The 24,741-nt window shown below is 59.9% G+C and overlaps 1 protein-coding gene across 1 annotated transcript in view; it reads right to left on the reverse strand.

The window, feature by feature from the left end:
• MYH9 (myosin heavy chain 9) overlaps positions 1 to 24,741 on the reverse strand; it is a 93,890-nt gene continuing 69,149 nt past the window's right edge. Inside the window, exons 17-41 of the mRNA XM_047067330.1 lie at positions 24,310 to 24,431; positions 23,509 to 23,578; positions 21,654 to 21,814; positions 20,692 to 20,800; positions 19,159 to 19,290; positions 18,520 to 18,726; positions 18,067 to 18,204; positions 16,895 to 17,018; positions 14,536 to 14,707; positions 13,583 to 13,795; positions 13,064 to 13,208; positions 11,272 to 11,478; positions 11,034 to 11,138; positions 10,630 to 10,782; positions 9,330 to 9,578; positions 8,072 to 8,284; positions 7,743 to 7,955; positions 7,295 to 7,456; positions 5,478 to 5,606; positions 4,415 to 4,503; positions 4,201 to 4,324; positions 3,723 to 3,931; positions 3,155 to 3,263; positions 2,879 to 3,051; positions 1 to 1,584 (exon numbers count right to left, since the gene is read on the reverse strand). Of these exons, the coding sequence (XP_046923286.1) occupies positions 1,467 to 1,584; positions 2,879 to 3,051; positions 3,155 to 3,263; positions 3,723 to 3,931; positions 4,201 to 4,324; positions 4,415 to 4,503; positions 5,478 to 5,606; positions 7,295 to 7,456; positions 7,743 to 7,955; positions 8,072 to 8,284; positions 9,330 to 9,578; positions 10,630 to 10,782; positions 11,034 to 11,138; positions 11,272 to 11,478; positions 13,064 to 13,208; positions 13,583 to 13,795; positions 14,536 to 14,707; positions 16,895 to 17,018; positions 18,067 to 18,204; positions 18,520 to 18,726; positions 19,159 to 19,290; positions 20,692 to 20,800; positions 21,654 to 21,814; positions 23,509 to 23,578; positions 24,310 to 24,431 (3,846 nt within the window). The 3' untranslated portion in view covers positions 1 to 1,466. The remainder of the gene's footprint in view (positions 1,585 to 2,878; positions 3,052 to 3,154; positions 3,264 to 3,722; positions 3,932 to 4,200; positions 4,325 to 4,414; positions 4,504 to 5,477; positions 5,607 to 7,294; positions 7,457 to 7,742; positions 7,956 to 8,071; positions 8,285 to 9,329; positions 9,579 to 10,629; positions 10,783 to 11,033; positions 11,139 to 11,271; positions 11,479 to 13,063; positions 13,209 to 13,582; positions 13,796 to 14,535; positions 14,708 to 16,894; positions 17,019 to 18,066; positions 18,205 to 18,519; positions 18,727 to 19,158; positions 19,291 to 20,691; positions 20,801 to 21,653; positions 21,815 to 23,508; positions 23,579 to 24,309; positions 24,432 to 24,741) is intronic.

Raw genomic sequence — 24,741 nt, forward strand, 5'->3', positions numbered from 1 at the left:
TCGTAGCACGTGGTACTCTTTATTGTGACGCTCAGTGGAAAACATCTGTAAACCAGCTAACTGTAGTGGTGACAGCCGTAACGCATGCTAAGGCACTTTTATTATATAAAAAAGGGGTGGGGCTGGGAGCTCCGTTCACTCCTTTGTGACAGCAACTGGGACCTGAATTCAGAGCTTTTTAGGCATATGTAGCTTTCGTGTATCTTCATGATTTGTTGAGTTTGTTTCCTTTAAAAAAAAAAAAATGCCTTCTTTGCCATAAGTAAGTCTAAATGCAGCATATACAAAACAGGAACACAGGTGAATTAATTCAGCAGCCAGTGTAGACCAGCGCAGGACAAACTATTCTCTTCTAAACGTGGTTCCAAAGGAGAGGCAGTGATAAAGACTTGGAATTGTATCATTTATTATAAGAAGGGGAAAAAAAAGAAAACTTTTTTTTTTCCTTTCAAAAACATCTGTGTGGATGGCAGAGATTCAAACCGTACTCAGTCAATGCTGCAGATAATCTACCCTCGGGCCCCAGTCCTAGAGTAGGTATGAGATCACGGGAGGGCCACTGGCCCTTTGCAATGAATGCTCTGGCTGTCAGACTTGGGACAAGTCCCTTAACCATTAAATATATTTGGTCCCCAAGAATGTTGGGAGAAGCCACTGCGGGCCTTTCCAGCTCGGCCCCTGGGCCCGGTCTGCTTGGCCCCACAGCCTCGCTGTGGCAGGGGGCAGGCTGCCCTCGGCAAAGGAGGGAGGGGGGCCGTCATTGCACTTGAGACGCTGTAGAATCAGGAAGAGGACAGTGGCGCTGCCCAGAGGGGGTGGGGAGGAACGACCCTCCTTCCCCACCCCCCCACCCCCCCGCATTCTGTGCCCTGCACAGAGGTGGCGTCCCTGGGCCTGCTCCTGCCCGATCGCCCAGGGCCCACGGGAGTGGGGGGCCGACGGGGCGGAGGGTGTGAGGTCACCGTGTGTGATTGCCAACAGCAAAGAAGGAGGGGGAGCTGGTGGCGGAGGAGGGGGAAGGTGACAACTCTGCTGGGGTGTCGAGCTATCAAAACTTCTTAGTCTGGAGAAAAATAGATTTGTAGAAAACTCTCTTGCCCGTCCCCGGTGGCCTGCCCGCCTTGCCTCACCATCTTGTGCTTTTTGGCAAGAGAGGGCCAAAGATCCTGCTGGTTGCTCTGTTCCCAGGCCAGGGGCCCAAGACTCTGACTCTTTGGTATCAGATTCTGGGGGGCGGGAGGGGAGCAAGAGGCGGCTGCAGCAGAGGAAGCCAAACGCCCTCAAAAAGGCCTGGGGGGTGGGCAGGGGTGGGGTGCAGGCCTGAGGTCCCCTGGCCTGGTGGGATGGGGAGGGAGGTCACGATCACAGCAGTCCCAAGAAGGCGGAGGGGGTGCTGCGGGGGCTAGGAAGGGGAGGCGGAGTCGTCTGTCGGTCGGTCCGTCCGTCTCGGGCAGCAGGAGGAGAGGTTACTCGGCAGCTTTGGCCTCGGCCCCGTCGGCTTTGCCGTCCACCTCCTCGTCCGAGCAGTCACCAGCACCTTTCCGGGCCATCCGGCGGGGCACGACAAACGGCAGGTCTCCTCGCCTGGGGGCAGAGGCACAGGGTCAGCAGGGCCGGCCAGGGTGACTGAGTTCAGCTCACACATTTCAAAGCGCTTTAGAGGGACCCCAGGCCCCAACATCGCACGGGGAGAAGTAACACGGAGCCTCGGGAACACAGCCTCCCGCTTTAACCCGAGACACTGGTGAAGACAAACATCAGCAAGTTGGGACTGATCGAGAGGGAGAACGCCCAGAAGCAGAGGCACCTTCTGCAAAATGCCACCCTTCGCTCAAACTTCGAGCACACGGGTGTAACCAAGAGATACAGAATAACTCCACACGGTACACAGATACCAACACCCTCTTCCCATCACGTGCAAGAAAATATTAAGTCCTGGCTAGAACATCTGCTCTCGTCGCCGTTTCACATTTTTTAACATTGATTTCTTTTTGAGAGAGAGAAGCAGGCTCCAGGCGAAGTCAGACGCTCAACCACGTTTTATTTTCTTTAGGCATAAAAGCAACGAGAGGGGCTCCTGGATGGCTCAGTTGATTGAGCGTCTGACTTCGGCTGAGGTTATGGTCTCACAGTTCGTGGGTTCGAGCCCTGCGTTGGGCTCTACGCAGACAGCTGGGAGCCTGGAGTCTGCTTCCGATTCTGTGTCTCTTTCCCTCTCTGCCCTTTTCTTGTTTGCGCTCTCCTTCTCTCTCTCAAAAAGGGGGTGGGGTGCAGGCCTGAGGTCCCCTGGCCTGGTGGGACCTCTCAAAGATAAATAAACATTAAAAGTTTTTCTTAAAAAAATTTAAATTTAAAAATTAAAAAAAAAAAAAAGGAGATAAGAAGTGAGACGGGGGAAAGACTCATCTGATACTTCTTGAACGGAAACGCTCCCCGAGAAACGCAAGGCAGCCATCCTTGTGGGCACGGGCCTTGTGACTGGGCACCGGGACTCACTCAGCAAACGTTTACAAGGCACCTAGCACGTGCCGGGGACGTGCCCGGTCACTTCCAGCAACTTCTAATGCAAAAAACGCAGCACGGAAACATCCTCGTCGCGTTTAGAGCAGCCACGTGAACAGATTTTTCAGATGGTATGGGAACGAATTACCCAGACTTCACGGTTTACTCAAAAGGCCGGGCAACGGCCCAGGGGGCAGAGCCGGCCCAGGGGGGCAGAGCCGGCCCAGGGCCAGCGCGGAGCACGGGGCGCCTTGCCCACGGACATCTAGTTGACGAACGGAACCAGTTTCTAGGAGCCGAATTTGGTGAAACGCGCTCTTCGGAGCGCACTGACTTTCGGGAGGAGAAGGAAGGGTGTCGAGGGGGCCGGGCTCACCTGAGCTTGTTCTTGAGGGAGCTGACCTCGCGGTTCATGGCGTCGGCCGTCTCGGTGGCGTCTTCCAGCTCGCGCTGCAGTTTCCGGCGGGAGGCGTTGGCCCGCTGGGCCTCCTCCTCCGCCTCCTCCAGCTGCCGCTTGAGCTGCTTCAGGCGGGTGGATGCCTTGTCAGCCTGCAGAGACGTGTGGCCGGCGGCCCCGGTTAGGGGCTCTGATGCGGGAGGCCGGGGGACCCCTCGCCAGCCACGACCCGGGCGGCCCCGCGCGCAAACACACCTGGTCCTTGAACTGCTCGGCGTTCCTCCGCTCGTCATCCACCTGCAGCAACACGTCCTTGAGCTTCTTCTCGGCCCGACGCACCTGCTTGCAGGCCGCCTGGCGCTCCCTGCGAGGCACAGACGCGGCGGCTCAGGGACCCTCCCTTCGAGGGTCCAGCCACACGCCACCAGCTGGACAACCTGTTCTGGGGCCTCGTGGGCATTTCCTCCCCAGGGAGGCCCTGAGGCCGAGGCGGGCCACCTCCACCGAACACCCCAGGTCCCCTGAGGTGCCGTGACCAGCCCCCTTTCACAGATGAGGAAACAGGCTCAGGGAGGGAGGTGACATAGTCCAAAGAGCAGATGTGGAGCCAGTAAAGGGGAATTGAGATGTGGGGCCCAGTGTGACCCCCCCCAGTACCTCCAAAGAAGCCTCAGTCTCGCTGAGCCCACAGGAACCCCCCCTGCGTCTGAGTCAGCCCCCAGACAGCTGTCAAAACCCCCGCCGTGGAGGTGGCCCTCGGGCTCCGACCCCGGCCCCGTGAGGCCCCCGTGGGTCGCTGCAGGAGCCGAGCAGGGGCACCTACTTGGTCTCGTTGTCCAGCTGCTCCTCCAGCTGTGCGATCTTGGCCTCGAGGGCGGCGATGGAAGCCTTGTATTTGGACTTGACAGTGCCCTCCATCTCCTGCAACTTGACCTTGAGCTCCTTGTTCTGGCGCTCCAGCTGCTGCCGCGCATTCTCGTTTTTCTGGGCGTGGCTGCGCTCGAGGTTCAGGTCGGTGTTGATCTGGTCGATCTGCGGGAAGGAGGGCCGGTGACCTGAGGAAGGCTGGGGACCCTGGCTGGGGCACACGTGAGGCCGCTGGGTCCCAAGGGGCCCCTGATAACACCAGGCCCCGGGGCCGGCAAGCTCTGGGTCTTCCCAGGAAAGGGAGCTCCTCCAGAGCCAGGGTCCAGGACGTGCTCCCCTAAGCACCGCGAGCGCTCGGCTTCCGCCAGCCGCCGTCTGGGAGGAGCGGAGCCTTGTCTGGAAGGAATGCCTGCGCAGCCCCGGCCCCCGCCCACCTGCAGGTTCGCCTTCTTCAGCCGGTCGTTCACCAGCTCCGTGTTGCCCTGCTCCTCCTCCAGCTCCTCCTCCAGCTGGGCGATGCGGGCCTCCAGGCGCCGCTTCTCCTCCAAGGCCAGGGCTCTGGGCGAGGGCAGGGAGGAGTGAGAAGGGGCCTGTCCCAGAGGCGGGACACCCCCAGCCCCCAGCCGAACACGCCATGCCACGGCTCACCCTTTGCCGCTGCTGTTGGCAATCTCGTCGGCCAGCTCGTCCCGCTCCTGCTGGGCCTGGCGCTTCGCACGCTCGGCAGCTGCCAGTTCCTGCCACGGGGACCCAGACGGTGACCCCCCGGGGCGGCCCAGAGCCCCGAGAGCCCCCCCTCCCTTTCCTGGTACTCTGCAAGCGCCACGCTCCCGGAATCCTGGCCCTTCCTCTCGACTCCCCCCCCAGGCCTGCCTCCTCCACGAAGCCCTTCCTCATGAGCCCCTCTAACTCACAGGGCTGATTCCTTCCTCTCAGACCATAGCTTAGGCACCACATGTTTGCAAAGCCCCTACGTGTAAGTGTTAGGAACCAAGCCATATGCTGGGGATGGAAATAAAAAACCATCCTGCCCTAACGGATATGCTGGTTCCTCTGTGTTCTGGGGAGACCGGAAGTCGGGGGGATAAGGCAGGGATTTAATTAGGGTGACAGCATAGGGGCTCTGAAAGCCTCAACAGAGACCCACACGTGACCTCAGAGGGAGGGATCAGCCCAGGCCCAGGCAGGAGAGCACAGCCCTCAGGTGAGACTGGACACCGGGCCCGGGTAGGGGCACCGGGCAGCCAGTTGGCTCACGGTACAGGAGACTGCCTAGGGCCGCCGGAAGGCTTTCACAATATGCCCCTCGCGTGTGACCGACAAGGCTGGGGGGTGGGGGGCATGCCGCGCACCAGCGCTGGAGAAGGACCCTCCTTCCAGGTGCCAACTCCCAGCAGGAGGCGATGATTACCACCAAGCCTCATCTCATGCAAGGGAGCTGGCCCCAAATGGTGACAATTTAATTCACACACACGTTTTACTCACACGAGGGAGCCTTGCTGCTTAACGAAACCCCTCGGGGATTTCCTTCATAAAGCAAAAACCACCCCCACCCCATTGCCGGAGTTGGGCCAGTTCCTGGCCAGCAGCGCCCGGGGGGAGGGGGGGCGGTGCCCAGGCTGGCTGGGCGGAGGCCCTCCGCTGCCCCCTGCTGGCCAGAGGGCAGCGACCCCCGAGTGCCCCCCGAGTGCCATCCTCGCGGCCTGCCCACCTCCTGCAGCTGGATCATCTCGGCCTCCATACTCTTTAGCTTCTTCTCGTTCTCCTTGGCCTGTGCCAGGATCTCCTCGCGGGAGGTGCGCGTGTCTTCCAGCTCCCGTACGTAGTCCTTCATCTGGGCCTGTGGTGGGCAAGGGAGGCTTGGCACCCACCGCCACAGCTGCCAGCCCCCCCACCCCGCGCACGGACACCCTACCCACAGGCACCGGAGGCTGGTTCTCGGCCTGACGCCGTATTTAACCAACTCAACAGCGATAAGGACAAATGTCTCTTTACCCTGTGTCCTTTTTACACTTTTGTGACCACTAAGGTTACAGGGCATGGTTTTGGCAGTGTTAGTCACTGGTTACACATTAGTTCGAGCTGCTGTCTGGGTTTCGCCTTCCACGACTTCCTGTTGACACGAGTCGGGCGCGCTGGAGCTGTCCCTGCGTGCCACCCACCGCTCTAGGTCAACGCCCACCTGCCAGGTCAGCCCCGACCAGAGGTAGAAACCCATTTCCTCTGTTCTTCTCCTGTGATTTAAACTCTAAAGATCTTGGTCAAATAGGGTTTTGTTTTGTCTTTTTTCTGTTTTCTTTTCCCCTTTCTGCAGATAAATCCCAAATTGGGATTCTCCAGGCCAGATGGTACCAGGTGGAACCACCACCAGCAACGAGAGCATCTGGGCCCAGTGACCTCGCCCACCGACACCGAATTTGGTCTTCCTGTTGCTGGTTTTCTGGGTGTGATGTGGCTTCTCAAGGATGTTTTTTACGATTTATTATCTTTAACACTTATTTTTAAAAAATTTTTTTTTAACGTTTGTTTATTTTTGAGAGAGACAGAGACAAAGCTTGAGCGGGGGAGGGGCAGGGAGAGAAGGAGACACAGAATCCGAAGCAGGCTCCAGGCTCCGAGCTGTCAGCACAGAGACCGATGCGGGGCTCGAACCCACAAACCGCGAGATCGTGACCTGAGCTGAAGTTGGACGCCCAACCGACTGAGCCACCCAGGCACCCCTCTTTAACACTTATCTTGATCAACACTGAATTACATACAGAAGTGCTCAATCACTATATCATATAACTGAAACTAACATAACTCTGTACGTTAACCACACTGAATTTATTGTAAGAATAAAATTAAGGGGCGCCCAGCTAGCTCAGTCAGTTAAGCGTCCGACTTTGGCTCAGGTCATGATCTCCCAGTTCGTGAGTTTGAGCCCCACATCGCTCTGTGCTGACAGCTCAGAGCCTGGGAGCATGCTTCAGATTCTGTGTCTCCCTCTCTCTTTCTCTCTCTCTCTCTCTCAAAAATAAACATTAAAAAACTTTTTGAATAAAATTAAAATTAAAAACATGTAAGCGAGTAAAACTTGTGACCTTTAATCACTGATGAGAACTCTCCAAGTATGTGTTCTGTGCTCTGTGCTGCATGTAGGGTTCCGTGCTCAGGTCGGAACCTCCCATCGCCGTCCCCCAAGGCTGGGTTGGGTGGTTATGTGGGCCAGATCTGGTTTACTCTGGAAATCCGCCACCAGGTGACTACTTTCCTAACGTCATTGAGTTTCCAGGTTTACGTGGGTTTCTTTGTTTAACGGGCGCAAAGCCTACGATCTTAATGCAAGTTTGCTTCTGTTTTGCTTCCACTTGACCCCCGGGTCTGAGTCCCCACCCGTGAGATGGGGCTAAGGGCCCACGGGTCCTTCCTCAGAGAGGGGAAGGCGGTGCCCCTCGGCACTCAGCAGCGCCCCACTAGTGTCCCAGACCCCTGCGAGGCCAGAGGCGCGGGGGCAGCCGCGCCCAGTGTGGCCCGGCCTGACCTCACCTGCAGCTTCCGCAGCTGCTTGATGGCCTCGTCCCGGTTCTTGTTGGCTGAGTCGACGTGGGCCTCCAGGTCTTTCAGGTCCATCTCCAGCTTCTTCCGAGCGGCCACCGCCATCGAGCGCTGCTTCTTCTCGTCCTCCAGCTCTGCCTCCACCTCCCGCACCTGGGGGACGGGAGGGCGGTTCGGGCGGCTGCACCAGCCCCCAAGCCCTGCTCCACTCCGTGCCCGGGGGGGGGCTGCTTGGGGCCAAGGACGATTACTGACCGAGAGGGTCCCTGACCCCGGTGACAGAGGGCTGGGGCGCAAGGACGTGGGAGGGGTGGACAAGGAGCCCAAGACAGCCCGGGGAGAGGAAGGAGGAAGGAAGCCGACCGGAAACTGGGGGGCGAGGGGGGCGCCCCTGCCCACCTCTGCCCGGGGGCAAGGGCAGTGGGAGGGCCGTCCGCACCTGTCTGACCAGCTGCTTCTTCTTCTCCTCGCTCTGCTCGTCGCGGCCCTGCAGGTCCCGCTCGAACTGGGCCTTCATGGCCTGCAGGTTGACCTCGAGCCGCAGCTTGGCGTCCTCGGTGGCCTGCAGCTCGTCCTCCAACTCCTCCAGCTGGGTCTTCATCTCCTCCACCTGCTGCTCCAGGGCCCGCTTGGACTTCTCCAGCTCGTGGACCTGCCCCCCGCCCCAAGGGGACCACATCAGAAGCGGAGGGATAAGGCCTCTGGCCTCGGTGTCCGCTCAGCCCCTCCCCCCACCCCCAACAGGCCGGCCACCAGCTCGGTGCTCACGCTCTTGCCGACGTCGTCCTTGGAACTCATGAGGTCCTCCATCTCTGTGCGGAACTGCTTGTTGAGCCGCTCCAGCTCTGCCTTCTGCTCCACGGCCTCCTCCAGGGCCCGGGCCAGCGACAGCGCCTTGGTCTCCTTCTCCCGGGCCTCCGCCTCCGCCCGGTCGCGCTCCTCCGCGTACTTGGCAGAGATGGTCTTCTCCTCGGCCAGCAGCTGGGGGAGAGGTGGTCACCGTGAGCGTGTGGACCTCAGGCGGGCAAAGCACGCGCACCCGAACTCCTCGGGGGATGAGGGCCCCAGGCGCTGGTCCGAGGGGAGGGGACCGCGAAGAGCAGGCACAGGCCACCGCTTCTGAGCGTGGCGCGTGCCGTGCGGGGTGTCCTCGGAACCAGAGCCGGGCAGAGATCACCTCTGCCGGTGCGCTCTGAAGTCTGCTTGCAGCATTGACCATTTACTAATCGTGGTCCTGCAGGTCCCATGGTGCCCCTTTCGTGGGAACCCACGGGACACCTTCCCCTCTCAGAACCAGGAAAGGCTCTGCTCTCCTTAACAACCGGTCGGTGCTTCCCCTAAAAAGGATGTCGGTCCGGCCGCTGAGAGGCCCAGATCCGACCTGTGCCCCTCATGAAGGATGCCCGGGCAAGTTCAAGTTTCCGGTGTCCACCCTCCACGTGGGCCCACCCACGGCCAGACCTTATTTCCCCACCTTCCTGTTCCCTCTGCCCCAACACCTCTTTGTCCCCGACCCGCTCCTTAAAGGGCCAGACGGTGAATGCGTGAGACGCTGCAGGACTCTGTGAAACCACGAAAGCAGCCGGAGACACCGGCACGTGAGGGAACGTGGCAAGGTCTAACGCACTTTTGCCCACGGCAACAAGTGCAGGGCCGTACCCGGCCAGTTGGGCTGACGCCGGACTTACTGTTTTTCTATCCTATCCCACCGTCTGTGTCTCTGTAAGCTGCCTCAGAGTATTTGGAAGGAGACAGAGATACGACACATGAATAAAAACCCTAAACAACAGGGGCACCCGGCTGGCTCAGTCGGTAAGACACGTGACTCTTGATCTTGGGATCATGAGTTCGAGCCCCACGTCGGGGGCAGAGTTTACTTAAAAAGAAAAAACATCCCCACTCGTTGTAAAAGGGGCTCATCATAGGCCATTTGAAAGATGTAAGGAACCGGAAAGGGGAAGAGACGCCCTCCCCGAGGGGGACCACTGAGGCCCTCGCACGCAAGGCCATGCCGTGCGGCACATACCTGGTCGAACTTCTTCTGCTTCTTCTCCAGGTTGGAGGCGGTCTGGCGCTGGTGATCCAGGTCCACGAGCAGGTCATCCAGCTCCTGCTGTAGCCGCGTCTTCGTCTTCTCCAGCTTGTCATAGGCGGCCGCCTTCTCCTCGTAGCGCTGGCTCAGCCCCTCTAGGTCCTTCTGGAGTTTCCTCTTGGCTTCCTCCGCTATCTCCAGGCACCCCACGCCGTCCTCCATTTTCTTCTTCACGTCCGTCATCTGGACGGGAGCACAGACTTAGGGAGGTAGCCACCCCGTGCCCGGGACGGCGGCTTGCCTGCTACCTCATGGACGGAGGCCCAGGCACGGGGACGCCCCTCTTCCACCGGGGCGAGAGAAACGGGGTTTCCGCAGAGGGCCTCTGCCTAGAGTGGGCAGGCCAGGGGGAGGCCTCCCAGTCGTGACGAACACCAAGCCTTATTTTACAGAGACGGACCAGAGGGGAGGCTCCTCCATCGGCCTCTCCCCACGGACACAGTCTGCGGGAGGCAGGAGTGCCACAGACACCCGTCCCACAGCCCCTCCCTGCTCTGGGAGACACAGCTGCCGCCCCGTACGTGACAGCTACTCCCACCCAGACTGTCACGTACGGGGCCCACCCCGAGGAGGTGGGGCAGGTCTCCTGGCCCAGCACACTGAAGTCCCAAGACGGGATGTAGAACGGGGCTCTTGACCTAGTCTTGGTTGCGGGCGCTTTGATGGTCTAGAAAAAAAACTATGGCGTCCTTCTTAGAACGATGCTTTAATACGCATAAGATGTATAGGATCACCAAGTAAACCGATACGGAAAAATGCGGTTACCGGGTGCTTTTTTAAGCCATGATACAGTAACCCAAGTGCTGCCCTAGTAGCACGTCTAATACCAGCTCCTGAAGTGGCGGGGAGCACGAGGACACCCCCAAAGCCCTGCCTCAGCTCTGACGCGGTGACCGGCAGTTTCTATCGAACCCCAGCACCGCTGCGGTCATGGCTTACTGCCTGTATTCCTAACGGAAGAAAACGCTAAACGTCAGCCAGATTGGTGGCCAGACAGATGTGACGTCGCCTCTAGCCAAGTTCACGGATCCCTGAATTCTGCCTGGGTCCCCCTGGCTAGGAGCTCGGGCTGGGGAGGGTGCCCGGCTCGGGACGGGCCTGAGGGTCCAAATGTGCAGGCGGGTGCCCCGCCGGAAACCACCCCTTCCCCCACCCCCCCAAGCCTGCAGAATGCAGCCAGTTTCCCTGGGTCATGTGTGCGGCCCGGGGCACGGAGGGGGAGCCGGCACTGAACCTGGGCGTGGAGGGTGGCGATCTGCTTCTCCAGGTTCCGCTTGGCCTCCTCCTCCTCTTCCAGCTGCTCCTTGAAGGAGTTCTTCTCATCTTCCATCTGCTTCAGCTTGGTGCTCAGGCCCAGCTTCTGCCGGTTCTCCTCCTGCAGCAGCTCCTACACCGAGGACGAGCGGGGGGCAGGGGCTCAGGAGGCGCCGAGTCAGAGCCTCCCGGGCCCCACACCCTCGACAGGATGGAGGAGCCGGTCCCTCTGATTCGGGGGACAGCTGGAGGTGCCAGGAGGACCCAGAGACCCCGTGGATACAGGGGAGGGCGGCTCATCAGATGAACCGGGGCAGCCGATGCCGCAGGGGCTCAGCGTCCTCCCAGGAAAGGTCCGGGGCAGGGACCGGCCGCCATCCTTACCTGTGTGTCCTGCAGCTGTGACTCCAGAGCAGAGAAGTCCTTGGTGAGTTTGCTGGACTTGCTGTCGGACTGGGTGAGGAGACCGGTCACATTGTCCAGCTCAACCTGCACGGGGATGGAAGAGACAAGGGAAGGGACTGTGACTGCTCTGGCCCCACCTCGGCTCTCAGGCCAAGGTGGACCTGAGCTGCTGTCGAAGGCACCCCTGCCCAGGCCCGGGTCCCAGCGGAGGCCTCACCTGCAGCTTGGTGACCTTGTCGGCCAGCTCCGTGCGCACTCGCTCTCCCTCGTTGAACTTCACCTGCAGCTCCTGCAGCTGGGCCTCCACTTTCTTCCGCTTATGCTCGGAGTCCCCTTTGCCCTGCAGCAGGACCTTCACCTCGTTGGCCAGCTCCCCTCGCTCGTTCTCCAGGGTCTGCTTCGCCTTCTCCAGGTTGGCTTTCACCTGGTGGGGACAAAGGCAAAGATGTGCCAAGGGGCGTCGGTGCCCCGGCGTGAGGCTGGTCTTCCTAACGGCACCGGGGGAACCACCAGGTCCAGAGACAGAACCTGCCGCCTCTGCAGCAAAGACACGGGCCAAGTTCAGGGGATGGCGTGCGGGCAAGAGGTGTGGGCTCAGAAAGCCAGGCCCGGTCCATCCTCGTCGCTCAGCTGGACGGGGTGTTTGCACGTGCCCTCCCCTCTGAAACGATCCCTGCCAGCCTCCCTCACCGGGCAGAGGGGACGTTCAAGTGTGAGGTGTTTTCACGGCTCATCTACCATGACTTTGGCGACGTTATCATAAGATGAGGGAAATTATAACTGCTCAGAGTCAGGCTTCCAGTAGAGCCTCTTTGAAATTTGATCTTCCGGGTAGTAACATAAACATCTTCTAAAAGATATAAGAGTGGCATTTACAGACTCAAATGCACACGCCATTCTACTTTGCGCCGAGCTGGCTGCAGGGTCACAGACAAGTTCGAGGGGAGCTGTATGAACTTGAAGGCGTGTCAGGTGAGAAAAACTGAAGGGCAGGGAAAGGCTCCCCCAGAAGGGATGCCGGTGGACACGGCGTGCTTCTGAGAACAACACGCAGGCCTCAGAATATTCTCAGGCCGCCGGCAAGAGTGGCTTGGCGCTGGGAGCCACAGCACTCAGAACGTGCCTAGAGAAACTGCCTGGCCCAGCCACCTGCCCAAGACTAGCGCGGTGAGCAGCCCAGGGCTTCCCACCAAGATCCAGCTGACCGCTGAAGGTGCTCCACAGAAAACCCTAAGGCTTCAGCACCAGGCCATTCCAATCCCTTGAGGCTTTCTGGCCCGGTGGGGTCCTGAACAAAATACCAGTGATGCTAATTTTTGAACAACTTACTGATCCCTTATTGTTCACCTGTTCTACGTGCCGTCAGCCCCACCCGTCATGTATTTGCATGAGACAGACTATCGTTACACATGGGGAAACTGAGGCAAGCAGGCTCTTCTCTGCAGGCTCGGCCCTAGCGAGTGGCAGCGGGCCTCCAGAATGGTCTCCCTGGGCAGCACCCTGGCACTGCCCTCAGTTGCAGATTGGTCCCCGCCAGCAGCCCGGCACCACCTTCAGTCTCGGACTGGCCCCCCCAGCAGCCCGGCACCGCCCTCAGCCTCGGGTTGGCCCCCGCTAGCAGCCCGGCACCGCCCTCAGTCTCGGACTGACCCCCCCAGCAGCCCGGCACCGCCCTCAGTCTCGGATTGGCCCTCGCCAGCAGCCCGGCACCGCCCGCAGTCTCGGATTGGCCCCCACCAGCAGCCCGGCACCGCCCTCAGTCTCGGATTGGCCCTCGCCAGCAGCCCGGCACCGCCCGCAGTCTCGGATTGGCCCCCGCCAGCAGCCCGGCACCGCCCTCAGTCTCGGACTGGCCCCCCCACAGCAGCCCGGCACCGCCCTCAGTCTCGGATTGGCCCTCGCCAGCAGCCCGGCACCGCCCGCAGTCTCGGATTGGCCCCCGCCAGCAGCCTGGCACCACCCTCAGTCTCGGATTGGCCCCCGCCAGCAGCCTGGCACCACCCACGCACTCGCTTCGTCTGCTCTAGCTGCTCAGCCAGCTCTTCCACAGCCTGTGAGTGCTTCTGCCTCATCTCCTGGATCTGCGCCTCGTGGGTCTTGGCCTCTTCCTCCAGGGTCTTCTTCAGGATGTTCACTTCCTGTTCGCGTTTGGACCTGGAGAGAAGCACCCTCAGGATGGAGGCCAGGCCTGGGCATGCCGCCCGGGGCTCTTCTTCCCTGGTTGCAGATATGCCGGCAAGGGGCAGCGGCCGCCCAGCCTTACTGCCCAGGCGCCTCCTTCCTCGGCTGTGCATCCTCCAGCCCGGGCTCGTGGTCCCACTTTGTAGAGAAATCCGTGCCCTTTCAGCCTTAAAGCCCGCCCTAGCCTCACCCGAACTCCAAACCAGATTTTTCAACACCCTAGGGAGGAGCTGCCGAGGGGGCATTATCCTCTCTGCCTTCTAGTGCCGCCCGCCCCCCTTCCCGGCCTCCCTCTCCCTGCCACCCGCCCCCGCCCCCAGTGACGGCTCCTTGGCCTCGTGGCAGACCTGAGCTCCTGCTGGGCTGCCGTGGAGTCCAGAGTGTCCTCCAGTTCCGTTTTCAGAGCCTCCAGCTCCTCCCCGAGGTCCCGCTTCTGCTTCTCAGCTTTATTCCTGGAAGCTCGCTCAGATTCCAGGTCTTCCTGGAGTTCGGAAATCTGTGATTCCAGCTCCCGAATCTTCTTCAGGGCCATGTTCTTCTGGGTGGCTTCCTCCTCCACTCTGCCAAAGAGAGCACGGACATCAGGAGGAGGTCCCTTCTGCCTCGGGGAGCAGGGTCTGCAGAAGAGGCTTTGGAGAGGAGCAGCGGAAGCCGCTTCTGGAAGTCATAACCATGGCTCTTAGGCGCTCCTCTCCGCAAAAACAACATCGGGAGCTTCCAGCAGGTTTAGGAGCAAAACCACTTTGAGACCTAGAAAACCTCACAGAAGAATCACTTCATTTTCCAAACATAACTCAATGCTCCAAACATAAAAATAAATAAAGATTAAGTGTTAAAATGAAAACACTTGAAAAGGGAATAAAATGTTACAGCCCGTCATGACAGCAACTGAGTAAAAACACGAAGGTTGCCGTAGACAATCTGTGAGGGATAATCCCATGTCAGTGCAGGTTCCATGAACTGGAACAAATGTGCCACCCTGGCCTGGGATGTGACGATGGGGGAGGCCATGGGAGGAGGGGTCTATGGGATTTCTGTGCACCTTCTGCTCAAATTTGTTGTGAATCTAAAACTGCTGTAAAACAAAGCTTTTTTTTTTTTTTTTTTTTTTTAAAAAGCACGCCTGTAGCCAGTAAGTTTAAAATGCAAGAGAGGGAAGGCCTGTGGTGGTTGTGTGACATAGCAGATGACTTTTAGAGGCCACACTCGTAACTTTTAGCGGACAGGACAGGTCTTGCAGTGCAGTGACTCCAAGATGACAGGGTTGGGAGGTGCGGTGGTGGGGGGTCGCTGCCCTCACCTGGCCAACGCGGCCTGTAGCTCCTCCTCTTTCTTGGCCAGCTGCATCTTGAGCTCGGCGATCTGGGCCTGCAGCTCGGCGATCTGGTCGTTGAGGTCGGTGGAGTCTCCCTCCAGCTTCCGGCGGGTCTTCTCCAGCTCCTGACGCTGCTTCTCCTCCCTCCGGAGGCGCTCTGGGGAGGAAGCGCGGGGAGACCCGACACAGCCCTCAGCGCCTGCTGATTTTTCCGTCTTTGTTTTCCATTTTTTACATAAAATACTGAGTTTTTGTTCCGTACCATACGTGAACCTTAAAGGATCACCGCACGCAGACACTCGTACCCAACGCCTGGATGAAGACACAGCGAGCTGCCAGGTCCAGGCACCCCCCCCGACCCTGCTGACCTCCCCACTGGGGACCTACTCTCCCTGAAGACTGTGTTCACAGTTCCCTTGTTTTTTTTTTTTTTTTTTTTTTTTTTTTTTTTTTTAATTTTTTTTTTTTCAACGTTTATTTATTTTTGGGACAGAGAGAGACAGAGCATGAACGGGCGAGGGGCAGAGAGAGAGGGAGACACAGAATCGGAAACAGGCTCCAGGCTCTGAGCCATCAGCCCAGAGCCCGACGCGGGGCTCGAACTCACGGACCGCGAGATCGTGACCTGGCTGAAGTCGGACGCTTAACCGACTGCGCCACCCAGGCGCCCCACAGTTCCCTTGTTTTTAAGGCTGTACCACGTCTGTGTCCCTAAAAAATATGTTTAACTTTTCATGAACCTAAATTACATGGGAACGTCCTGTATGAAGTTTATAGTTGGTATACGGGATTCGCGGTCCAATGTCTGGCTTTACAATTTCCACTAGGACGTCACTCAGGTAATCCCTCAGCTTTGTCATGTGTCATCCGAATAATAAGGACAACAAGACAACCTGCCTCATTACATTGCAAGGCTCATGAGCGTCAGTCTCTACACTTACGACAGCTCCTAGCCCAGGGTCAGTGCTAAGGGTTAGCGACTTTTATTCCTCAACTTGCCTTTGTCACTCGATATTGTGACCTTGAGATTTGGCAAGTGAAGTGTCACTGCAATGGATCCACATGGACCAGTAGAATGTTCCGTTGTGTGAACATAACCACAGCTCGTCTATTTGTCCTACAACTGACGGGCATTCGGGGTTTGTTCCCTGTGTGCCCCCAGAATGGTGCTGCCGGGAGCGCTCCTGCCCGGGACCCCCCAGCGCACAGGGCCGGGAACGTTGGGTTGGTTGGGGGCATGTGAAGCTTCTACCTCACCAGGCAACGCCAGATGGATCAAGGCCGCCTAACAGTTTATGCCCCCACCAGCCGTGTGTGTGTGTGTGTGTGTGTGTGTGTGTGTGTGTGTGTGTTTGGACGGCTCCACATCTTTAACACTCAGCGGTGTCAAACTAACCAGACCCTCTCTGTGTGCACCTGCCCTGGGGGCTGTACCCTCCTACACCTGGATGGCTGAGTGTTTCAGACTGTTCCGGGCCAAGGCAGGGAGTCCGTGGGGGGAGACCTCTGTCAGCACCTTGCTTCCCCTTGCCGGTCTGACTCGCCTCGTCCCATACAAATGCGACGGGGCCGGGGGGGCCGGGAAAGCCCTCCTGCAGGTCAACCTGGCTGGTGTGGGCCCTACGTCCAGGGGGCATCAACAAGCGCCCCAGACAGGCCGGGCTGCCCTGTGTCTCCACCAAGGGAGCTGAGGTTTCTGGCACAAGCTCAGAGCACCCCCATGGTGCCCTCTCCCCTCTCCCTCTGCCGTCCACGCCTCTCCAGACGCAGGGGTGAGAAGTCTGCAGACAGACACAGACCTGTGTTCTATCTACCCGGTCCTCCTCCAGGGACCCAGGGAGGCAAAGGCACGATTGTCACCCTGCCCCACGTCAAGCAACGGCCTCTCACGGCACCTGTCCAGCACAGCATACACAGCGTGTCTCTATGTGGTTGAGTTCAGTTCCCATGGCCGCCCGTTCACCGTGTCCCCCTTGGCGGGAAGAGAAAAGAGGCTGACAGGATGACACAGCTGGTAAAGTGGCAGAGTGAGGGTCGCACCCAGAACCTCGTAGGAAGTCAGTCCTGCGCAGCTCACGGCACATGACAACGGAGAGACGCCGACTCGTTCTCTCGAGAGCTCCTCACGTTGGGGACGCCCCTCCCCAGCCCAGCCAGTGCCTGGAGGCCCAGGCTCCCATAGAGACAGAGTTGTCCCTAGGCTTTCAGAGCGGTGGCTGGGAGTTGCAGACTGAGAGCCTGCCTGCACACACGAACGTGAGACCAGCACAAGAGCGAGGCCCAGGCTGGGGAGGCAGGGGGCCTGGTCCCTGGGTCCGTCAGCTCCCGCCCACCGCCCTCTCACCTTCCAGGTCGGTGATCATCGCCTCGTGTTTGTTCTTGAGTTTGGCAAGGCTCTTGGATTTCTCCTCCTCTTCCATGAGGTTGGTGGTGAATTCCGCTATTCTGTCTTCCAGAAGCTTCTTTTCCTGTGGGGGCGAGGGAGGGTCAGAGCTTAAAGTTAGTTGAGCACAGAACGCTTCAGCTCTCCTTCAAACTATGACTCGCCCGGCAATTTAGAATTGGACGAAGGGGCGGGCCTTAACTACTTGATTCACTAGGAGTTCCTGGATCAGAGGGTAATTTTGAAAGGTCACCAGCGCCCCTGAAAGAGCCGGATAAGCTTCCTTAGGGTCTACAAACGTGGGTGCCCAAGGCCTTCCTGGGCCTGTGTCACCCCTCTGGGCTTGGGTTAGAACGGCGTCCAGGTGGCAGCTAGCATCGCCAAGGGGATTCACACACAGTGACACCGCCCTCTCTGTGCCCCACACTCATCCACTAGGTGGGCCGTGACCCACCCCCCCTTACTTGTGTTCCCACACAGCCACGGCTGCTGTCCTGGCTTTCTGCTGTGTGGCCACCGCTAGGGTCCTAACGTCAGCAAGGTGCCCCACGAAGGTGCCCCACCCAGCAAGCGCCATCGCTCAGCATGCACCTCGGTCTCGTGTCAGAGTCTGCAGGCAGGCGTCCTGCCCCCTCAACCCCTCAGTCCCTGCTCTGGGGATCGAGGACGACATCCTGCCCCCCCTCCTTCCTTCTGTGACACACCTCTGGGCTTTGATCCGCTCACCGGCAGACTCTGACAGGGACCCGACTTGGCTCTGAGAGAAACAGCCACCACCCTGGAGACGGCTGGAGGAGGGCACCCGCCCCACAACACTGAGCCACCGAGGTGCGGAGAGCCCGCTGGTGACTGAGGCGCGAAACCCCTCAGATACGAGTCTCGGGAGCCGGCCAAGAGCCTAACTGAGAACAGAGGCCAAACCTTCCCCTTGGGCCCCACTCCGCTGTGAGAAACATCCCTTTGAACAGGACGCTGGCTCCCAGAGAATGCGGACACCCCGGAAGAGGAGCTGTGACCATGACCCAGCAGAAGCCGCAGCGCCACAGGCAGGGGGAGGAGGCCGCGGGCCTCAAGCCGCCTGCGCCCGGCCGCTCGCCCTCCGCGGCCCCGCGTCTCCACGCTCGGGGCCTCACCTTGGCCAGCTTGCAGTTCTGGTCCTCCATGATGATCTGGTCTTCTTCCAGCTTCTTGAGCTTGGCCTCGGTGGTCACCTTCTCCAGCTGCAGCTTCTGGCGGGCGCTCTCCTCCTCCTCCAGCTGCTCCTCCAGTTCCTACCGCGGAGCCGGGGAGACCGTGAGGGGTGGCGGGCCGCGCGGCCCGCCCCCCGCTCGTGGGGGTTCTGTCTGTAAAACTGGGGTACGGGGACGAGAGGCCCGGTCCGGTCGCGTGGCCCCTCGTTCTGCGGTGCCGCCACGAGCGAGGCCGAGCCGATCGCCCCGGCCACTCACGCTGGCCGCGGCGAGCACCGGGGGCAGGGAAACCAGACGGGCCCGAGGCCCCGCTGGCAGCGCTGGGGGCCTCCGCGTTGCCTCTGGTCCCGTCCCCGCCGCCCCATTTCCGGCGTCCGGCCCCGCCCCCTCCTCTACCTGGATGTTCTGCTGCATTTTCTTCTTCTCGGCCTGCAGGTGCTGGCAGCGCTCCTCCTCCTCCTCCACCCTGGCCTCCAGGTCATGGCAGATCTCTTCCAGCTCCTGCTTCTTGGCGGTCAGGCGGGCCCGCAGCTCCTCCGCCTCGGCACACAGTTCCGTTTCCGCCTGGAGCTGCTCCTGCAGCTGTAACTTCTCCGCCATGAGCTGCGGGGAGAACGCGGAACACGTAAGCCCCTACGACCTCCTCGGGCCAGTCGGGGCCAGGTGCTCTCTTGCTCGGCTCCCATGGTGGGGGGGGGTCGGGGGGGGTCAAGGGGGAGGCTGCTTCGGCTCCCGGGCGCTTCCTAAACATCGTGTTCTTTATCTTTCACCGCTACTCCGTGAGCTGGCCACGGCGAACCCCAGGATGCAGGCTCAGAGAGGCTAACCTAACACTCAGGAACCTCCCATCCCGCGGGGGGGGCCCTCCCTACCTCAAAGGACCCCGAAGGGGGACTGTGGAGAGACGAACGCTGCTTGACAGTGACCGTTGACATCTCCTTAAACCCCAAACATGCCCCGCCTACTGGTGGCCAGCAGGTGGCAGCACCGGGTGCGGATGCGCGAACCTCCGGGGCGAAGCCTGCAGATACCTACCTGGGACTGGAGCGTCTCCATCTCCGTGAGCCTGTTCTCAGCAGCCAGCTGCTTCTCGCGGACCTTCACCAGCTCCTCCTCCTTGGCCATCATCTCCTCCTCCTGCCGGCTCACCTGCAGCAGCGGCTTGACCTAGAAGGGGAGACGGGGGCATGGCCAAAACATGAGGCCTTCCCCTCACCTGTGCCTACGCAAGCTGGCGAGACTGACGGGAAGGAGGTGCAAACACACACGAGCTTTCTGGGGATCAACTCGGTGCCGTGTGCCACAGGCCTCTGCCCCGCTAATTACACGGCAGGGAAACGGCCCCCACGTATGCAGGAAGGTGTTCAGGACGGCATTGTTTACAACGGTGAGAAACTGGGAATGAGCTGAAGAGACACCGTGGGGAAAGTAACCAGGTAAAATACGACACATTTCCAGGGAACAACGTGCTAACTTAAAAAAAAAATTTTTTTCTCTCTGCCCCTCCCCTGTTCATGCTCTGTCTCTCTCTGTCTCAAAAATAAATAAACATTAAAAAAAAAAATTAAAAAAAAAATTTTTTTTAACATTTACCTTTAAGAGAGAGAGACAGGGCATGAGCAAGGGAGGGGCAGAGAGAGAGGGAGACACAGAATCCGAAGCAGGCTCCAGGCTCCGAGCTGTCAGCACAGAGCCCATTGTGGGGCTCGAACCCACGGACCGTGAGATCATGACCTGAGCCGAAGCTGGCCACCCAACTGACTGAGCCACCCAGGCGCCCCCACAACATGCTAACTTTTAAAAAATGATGCTCGTGAAGGAATTCTAAATGGAAAATATAAAACACAAGATTGTCTACAGAAATCAGAGCTCAGCTGGGTAAGAATGCACATGGCTTACTGAGCAAAGACTTAAGGGAGAAAAGATAGCGGGAATAAATATTGAGACATCTACTCAATACTGCCGTTGGCTTGGGGTTGAAGGGATTACACGTGAGCTTTTATTCTCTTCTTTAGGCTATTTTTTACAAACAAAAGCAGCTGAGGGGCCCCTGCGTGGCTGCATTGAGTGAGCGTCATTGGACCCTTGATTTCGGGTCAGGTCATGATCTCATGGTTTGTGAGATTGAGCCCCGCGTCGCAGAGCCTGCTTGGGATTCTCTCTCCCTCTCTGCCCCTCAACCCTGCCACCCCCGCCCCAATAAATAAATAAAACGTTAAAAACAAACAAAGCCGCTGAACGACTGCGTGCGGATTCTGACCCACTGCCCCGCGGCTGCTTGGGGGCACAGCGCGGGCAGCACGCGGGGCCGTCACACCTCGGGAGCTGCTCTGAGCCCGACGGCAGGCTGGGCCGCGTGCACCAGCGTGCACCAGGCACGACACGGCTTGCACACTCCAGACCGGGCGGGGCAGGGCCGCCTCGGGCTCACGCGGTCAGGGAGCCACCCCGGGGGCTGTGAGTCCCGCACAGAGGCCGGCGTGAGGTCGCTGTCCCCCTCCGCTGCAGCTGGGGCCGGCAGAGCGCCCACCGGGCCACGGGGAGGTGGGGCCGCCTTCCGAAACCCACCTTGGTGAAGAGCCGCCACCACTGCCAGTTCCGCAGCTTCAGGTAGGCGGCGCAGTTCCTCTGCAGGACCTTCATGGCCGTCAGCTGCTGTTGCCGCTTGGCGAAGGCCCTGGGTGGAGAGACGCGGTCAGGGCGGGGGACCGCAGACCTCTGGACAGGAGTGCGGCGGAGAGGCCCAGCCTTGGCGCTGAGTCCTGTGGGTGACCCCACAGAAGGCGACAAGGAGCCCGACCACCCTCCTTCACCAAGGGAGAAGTGGGTTCGAGGGGTGAAAGTCCCTTGCGAGCTAACTAGGTCCGAGTCAAGTGTGACGGCCGGTGGCTGAGGACATGTACTGACTTTAGCGTCCCATCCTCCTGCCACCTGCTACCGGGGGCTTCTGATTGGCAGGAAAACGTCAGCAGCTGACGTCCTACAAAGGGGGGCTCAAGGTGTCGACCGGGGGCTTCTGGATAAACGAAGACTCTGTGGGTCCGATACCACAAACCCCTGTTCTGTCCCCCAGTGCTCACAGCTCACGTGGAATGTACGTCCCTCAGCACAGACCCGGTCAGGAGACTAACGTGCAACTCCCACACCTGCTGTCCTGCAGCACGTGAGCCCGACTCTCAAAGGAGCTGCTCTGGACCCAAGGACAGTCTCTGGGCCCCGGGAGCACAGGGGACTCTGGGGACGACCAGGTTCCGGGCATCATCCCCACACGAGGAACTGGCAAACAGGACTGTGTGGGACAGGCAAATCCGAGCACAGAGTCACCCCCTTCCCAGCCCGTCACCTAAAACCTCAGACACAAACTCAGAAGGCAGGGAGCAGGGAGCTCCACGTGGGCGTCCCTTGGACCTCCGACTGGCGTCAGGGCGTCCCAGGCCACCAGTTCCCTACAGTCCCCCGTGCGGCAGGAAGGCTGGGAAGGGCCCGCGCACAGGCAGGCTGGGCGGAGGCGGGCCCCTCTAAGGACTTACTTCCTGGCAAGGTAGCCTCTGCAGCAGGCCTGGAACCCGATGATGACGTCGGTGATCTTCAGGTCCCGCTCCTCCTCCAGGTGGGCCAGCACGCCGGCCCGGAAGAAGACCTTACTCTGGCCGATGCGGTACAGGTTGCTGTCCAGCTCCAAGGCTTTGATCTAGACGGGAGCGGAGCAGGCCGTTCACCACGTGCCACCACGGGGCCCTCAGAGCAACGCGGAGAGCCAGTGGTCTGTCCCCGAGAGGCTCTCTGCCAGCGGCCGCTTCTCCGCTGGGCAGCCTGTGCGGCCCCGGAGCCAGAGAAGGCGGGCTCGGAGGATGCCGGGAGGAGGGGCGGGTGGCTTCCCACACAGGGCGCAGTGACGCATGAGACGGCAGAAAGACACAGAACCTGGACGTTAAAGGGACCTGAAGACCTCTCCTTCGACCTCCCGCCCCCGCACACCGCGATCACGGACTACCAATGCCCAGCCGCGCTGCCCTCAGAGAGAGCTGGCCGAGCGTCGTCAACCTCCTCACCCAGGACTAGGACACGCTCCAGTTCAGGCCAAGCCCGGCACCAAACGCTGATTAGGTGCCTGGGGCTTTAGCCTCTGGGAACCCACCCTCCCTCAGCTAGAAGATGGGAATAAGGCTTTGATTTTTTTTTTTTTTTTTTTTTTTAAACAGTGAACAAAGAAAGCAAGTCATAGTGCCTCCTCCCCAGGACAGCTGCGGGAACTGAAAGGAGAGCAAAGTGCTCAGCCTGGGGCCACACGTACTGGGTAAGGAGCAGATCTCAGCGGCCAGTGCCATCACCGAGCGGTTTCGGTACGGCACAAGGCTCTCTCGTTTACCCACCGGCAAGGGGCCGCCTGTCTTCCTGGGAGAGGAGGATTCTGCACTAGCTCTGAAAAGGCAGAGCCTGCAGTGGGCGGAGTCAGGTCCGAGGGAGCTTTGGGGCCCACAGACGCCCCGGTCATCCCGGAGGAAGGGGAGGCTGGGCCAGAGCCAGCGTGGGTATCTTCCCTCCCTGCACCTGAAGGAGGGGCCTTTAACCTGGACAGCCACTAACTGAGTCTCCTGGAGAAAGGGTGGCCCAGACACCCTCCACCGATCACGCCTTCTGTCCCACAGGGTGGGGCTGGTGAGCGCGGGACAGTGGGGAACGGTTTCCTCCCTCCTACCCCACCTCCCTATCATCTGACGCACAGTCTCCCACACAGTCGGCGTTGGATTCCTTCTTCCCTCTTCTCTTTCTGCCAACGCCCTAGCCCATCCTCCCTCCTCTTTGGGAAGAATGCCCAGTAAAGGAGACCAAAGGCAGTGGCCGCTAACCCTGGGCCATCAGGAACAACAGGACGCCCACAAAGTAGGAAGTACGACACAGTGGGATCAGGCCCCGGCTTGGCTGGCATCGCCACAGGCCGTCCTTCATCACGGCAGAGTTCAGAGTGCCCAACGCACATCAGGCACTGCTCTAGGGGCCGAGAGGAAACGTCCGGAAGCATGCGCTGCGCAGGTTGGGGCAGCTGCAGTGCTCGGGGCCTGCTCCCCTGGTGGGGAAGTGCCCTCTGCTGACCACACTGGGCGTGACGATCAGAGGAGATATGAGCAAGAAAGCTCGAGAATGTGCCCCAGAGGAAGGGAGAGCCCCTCCTACATCAGAGCCCTGCCACGGCTGGAGCACCGGTGTCCTCTACACGGCCCTGGTCCCCCGCTTGGAGCGCCTGGCAGGATCAGGACCAGAGCAAGAGCGGGACCACGGAGCACAGGCGTCATCGGGTGAGAGGGGCACTTGTCCGGGCACACGGGCACCCTCCCGCCCGAGGGCCCACCCCCAGAGGGAGGCACAGGTGGCAGCCGTACTCACCATGAGCACACACGCCTGCTTCCCGTCCATGAAGCCCTTAGGAATGGAGTTTGGTGTCAGGATCTCGTATCTGAGCAAAAAAGGGGAGCCTGGTCAGCCATGCTTGCACTGGACCCTTGCTTGGATTCCACGTGGCCTGGGGCACACGGAGAGAGGAGGATGGGCCCTACGGGGCAACACAGCCTTCTCTCCCCCACAGTCTCCCGAGGAAGGAAGACATTTGGCAAATCCCACCCTCCTCTTTTCTTAGGCTGAACAGCACAGAAAGGCCGCCTGCGTGTTTTCCAGAAAGTGAATGGAAACTCACGTTGGGCTGTTTCGGCCACTCGAGGGCGAGCTTTAGGTTGGGCTCCCCGATTGCTAACTGCCCACTGTCCGCATCTCTAACCCGGGAAGGCCGCGCTCCCCTTCTCCCCCAGGGTGCCGCAGGGCCTCTAACGTGTGGGATGGCCCCAGAAACAGGGCTGGCACTGAACGCAGCTGTGAGGCAAACAGGACGGTGTCATCAACGCCCCTCTCTGTGCGCACGGCCAGAGGCTGCAGTGCTCTGCAATCTCCATTTTTCTACAAAGTTCCTCTAACACCCCAGTCTCCAGCTGATTCCTTTTGAATTTCTCTTCCTGGTTCCTCCAACAGCAGCAAAGCCTCCCAATCACTAGGAATAAAAATCCCTTCTCACACAGAGGGCGGCACAGAGAAGGAGCGGGAGAGGGCCGGACCTCAGCTCTCCGTGGACGGGGACACCGCTCCCTCGCCCAGGTGCCCTGCCCCCGGAGACACAGGCTCCCGGCCGAGGCTCACCGCTGCCGGAACTCCTGGAAGACCACCCTGTTGGGAAAGCCCTGGCGGCAGATGCGGATGCCTTCCAGAACCCCGTTGCAGCGCAGCTGATCCAGCACCAGGTGGGGGTCCAGTTTGCCAGCCTGGAGAAACAAATAACGTGCATGTGGTCTCGCCCCCGTGTGGAGGATTGATGGAGAAAGGCAGGGCAAGGCCCCCTCCGGACTCAACGGGAGAACAGCCCCCGGGAACGGGCATCACTGCGGCCCGCGGGTTTGGACAGCCACGTTACCCGACCCAGGTCTGGGAACGGCCACAGAGAGACGGTGTGCCCAAGCAGGAAGGTGGCTACGATCGCAGCCGGGGGGCGGGGGGGGGCCTTCACTGAGGCTCTCAGGGTGTGTGTGGGGAGGAATCAGTTCTGCCCGGGGAGACAGACAGGGGCCTAGCGCC

This window comes from Lynx rufus, unplaced genomic scaffold (genome assembly GCF_022079265.1).
Source record: "Lynx rufus isolate CCGP_SWC_20201006 ecotype Redwood Valley unplaced genomic scaffold, mLynRuf1.p SCAF_7, whole genome shotgun sequence".
NCBI lineage: Eukaryota > Metazoa > Chordata > Mammalia > Carnivora > Felidae > Lynx > Lynx rufus.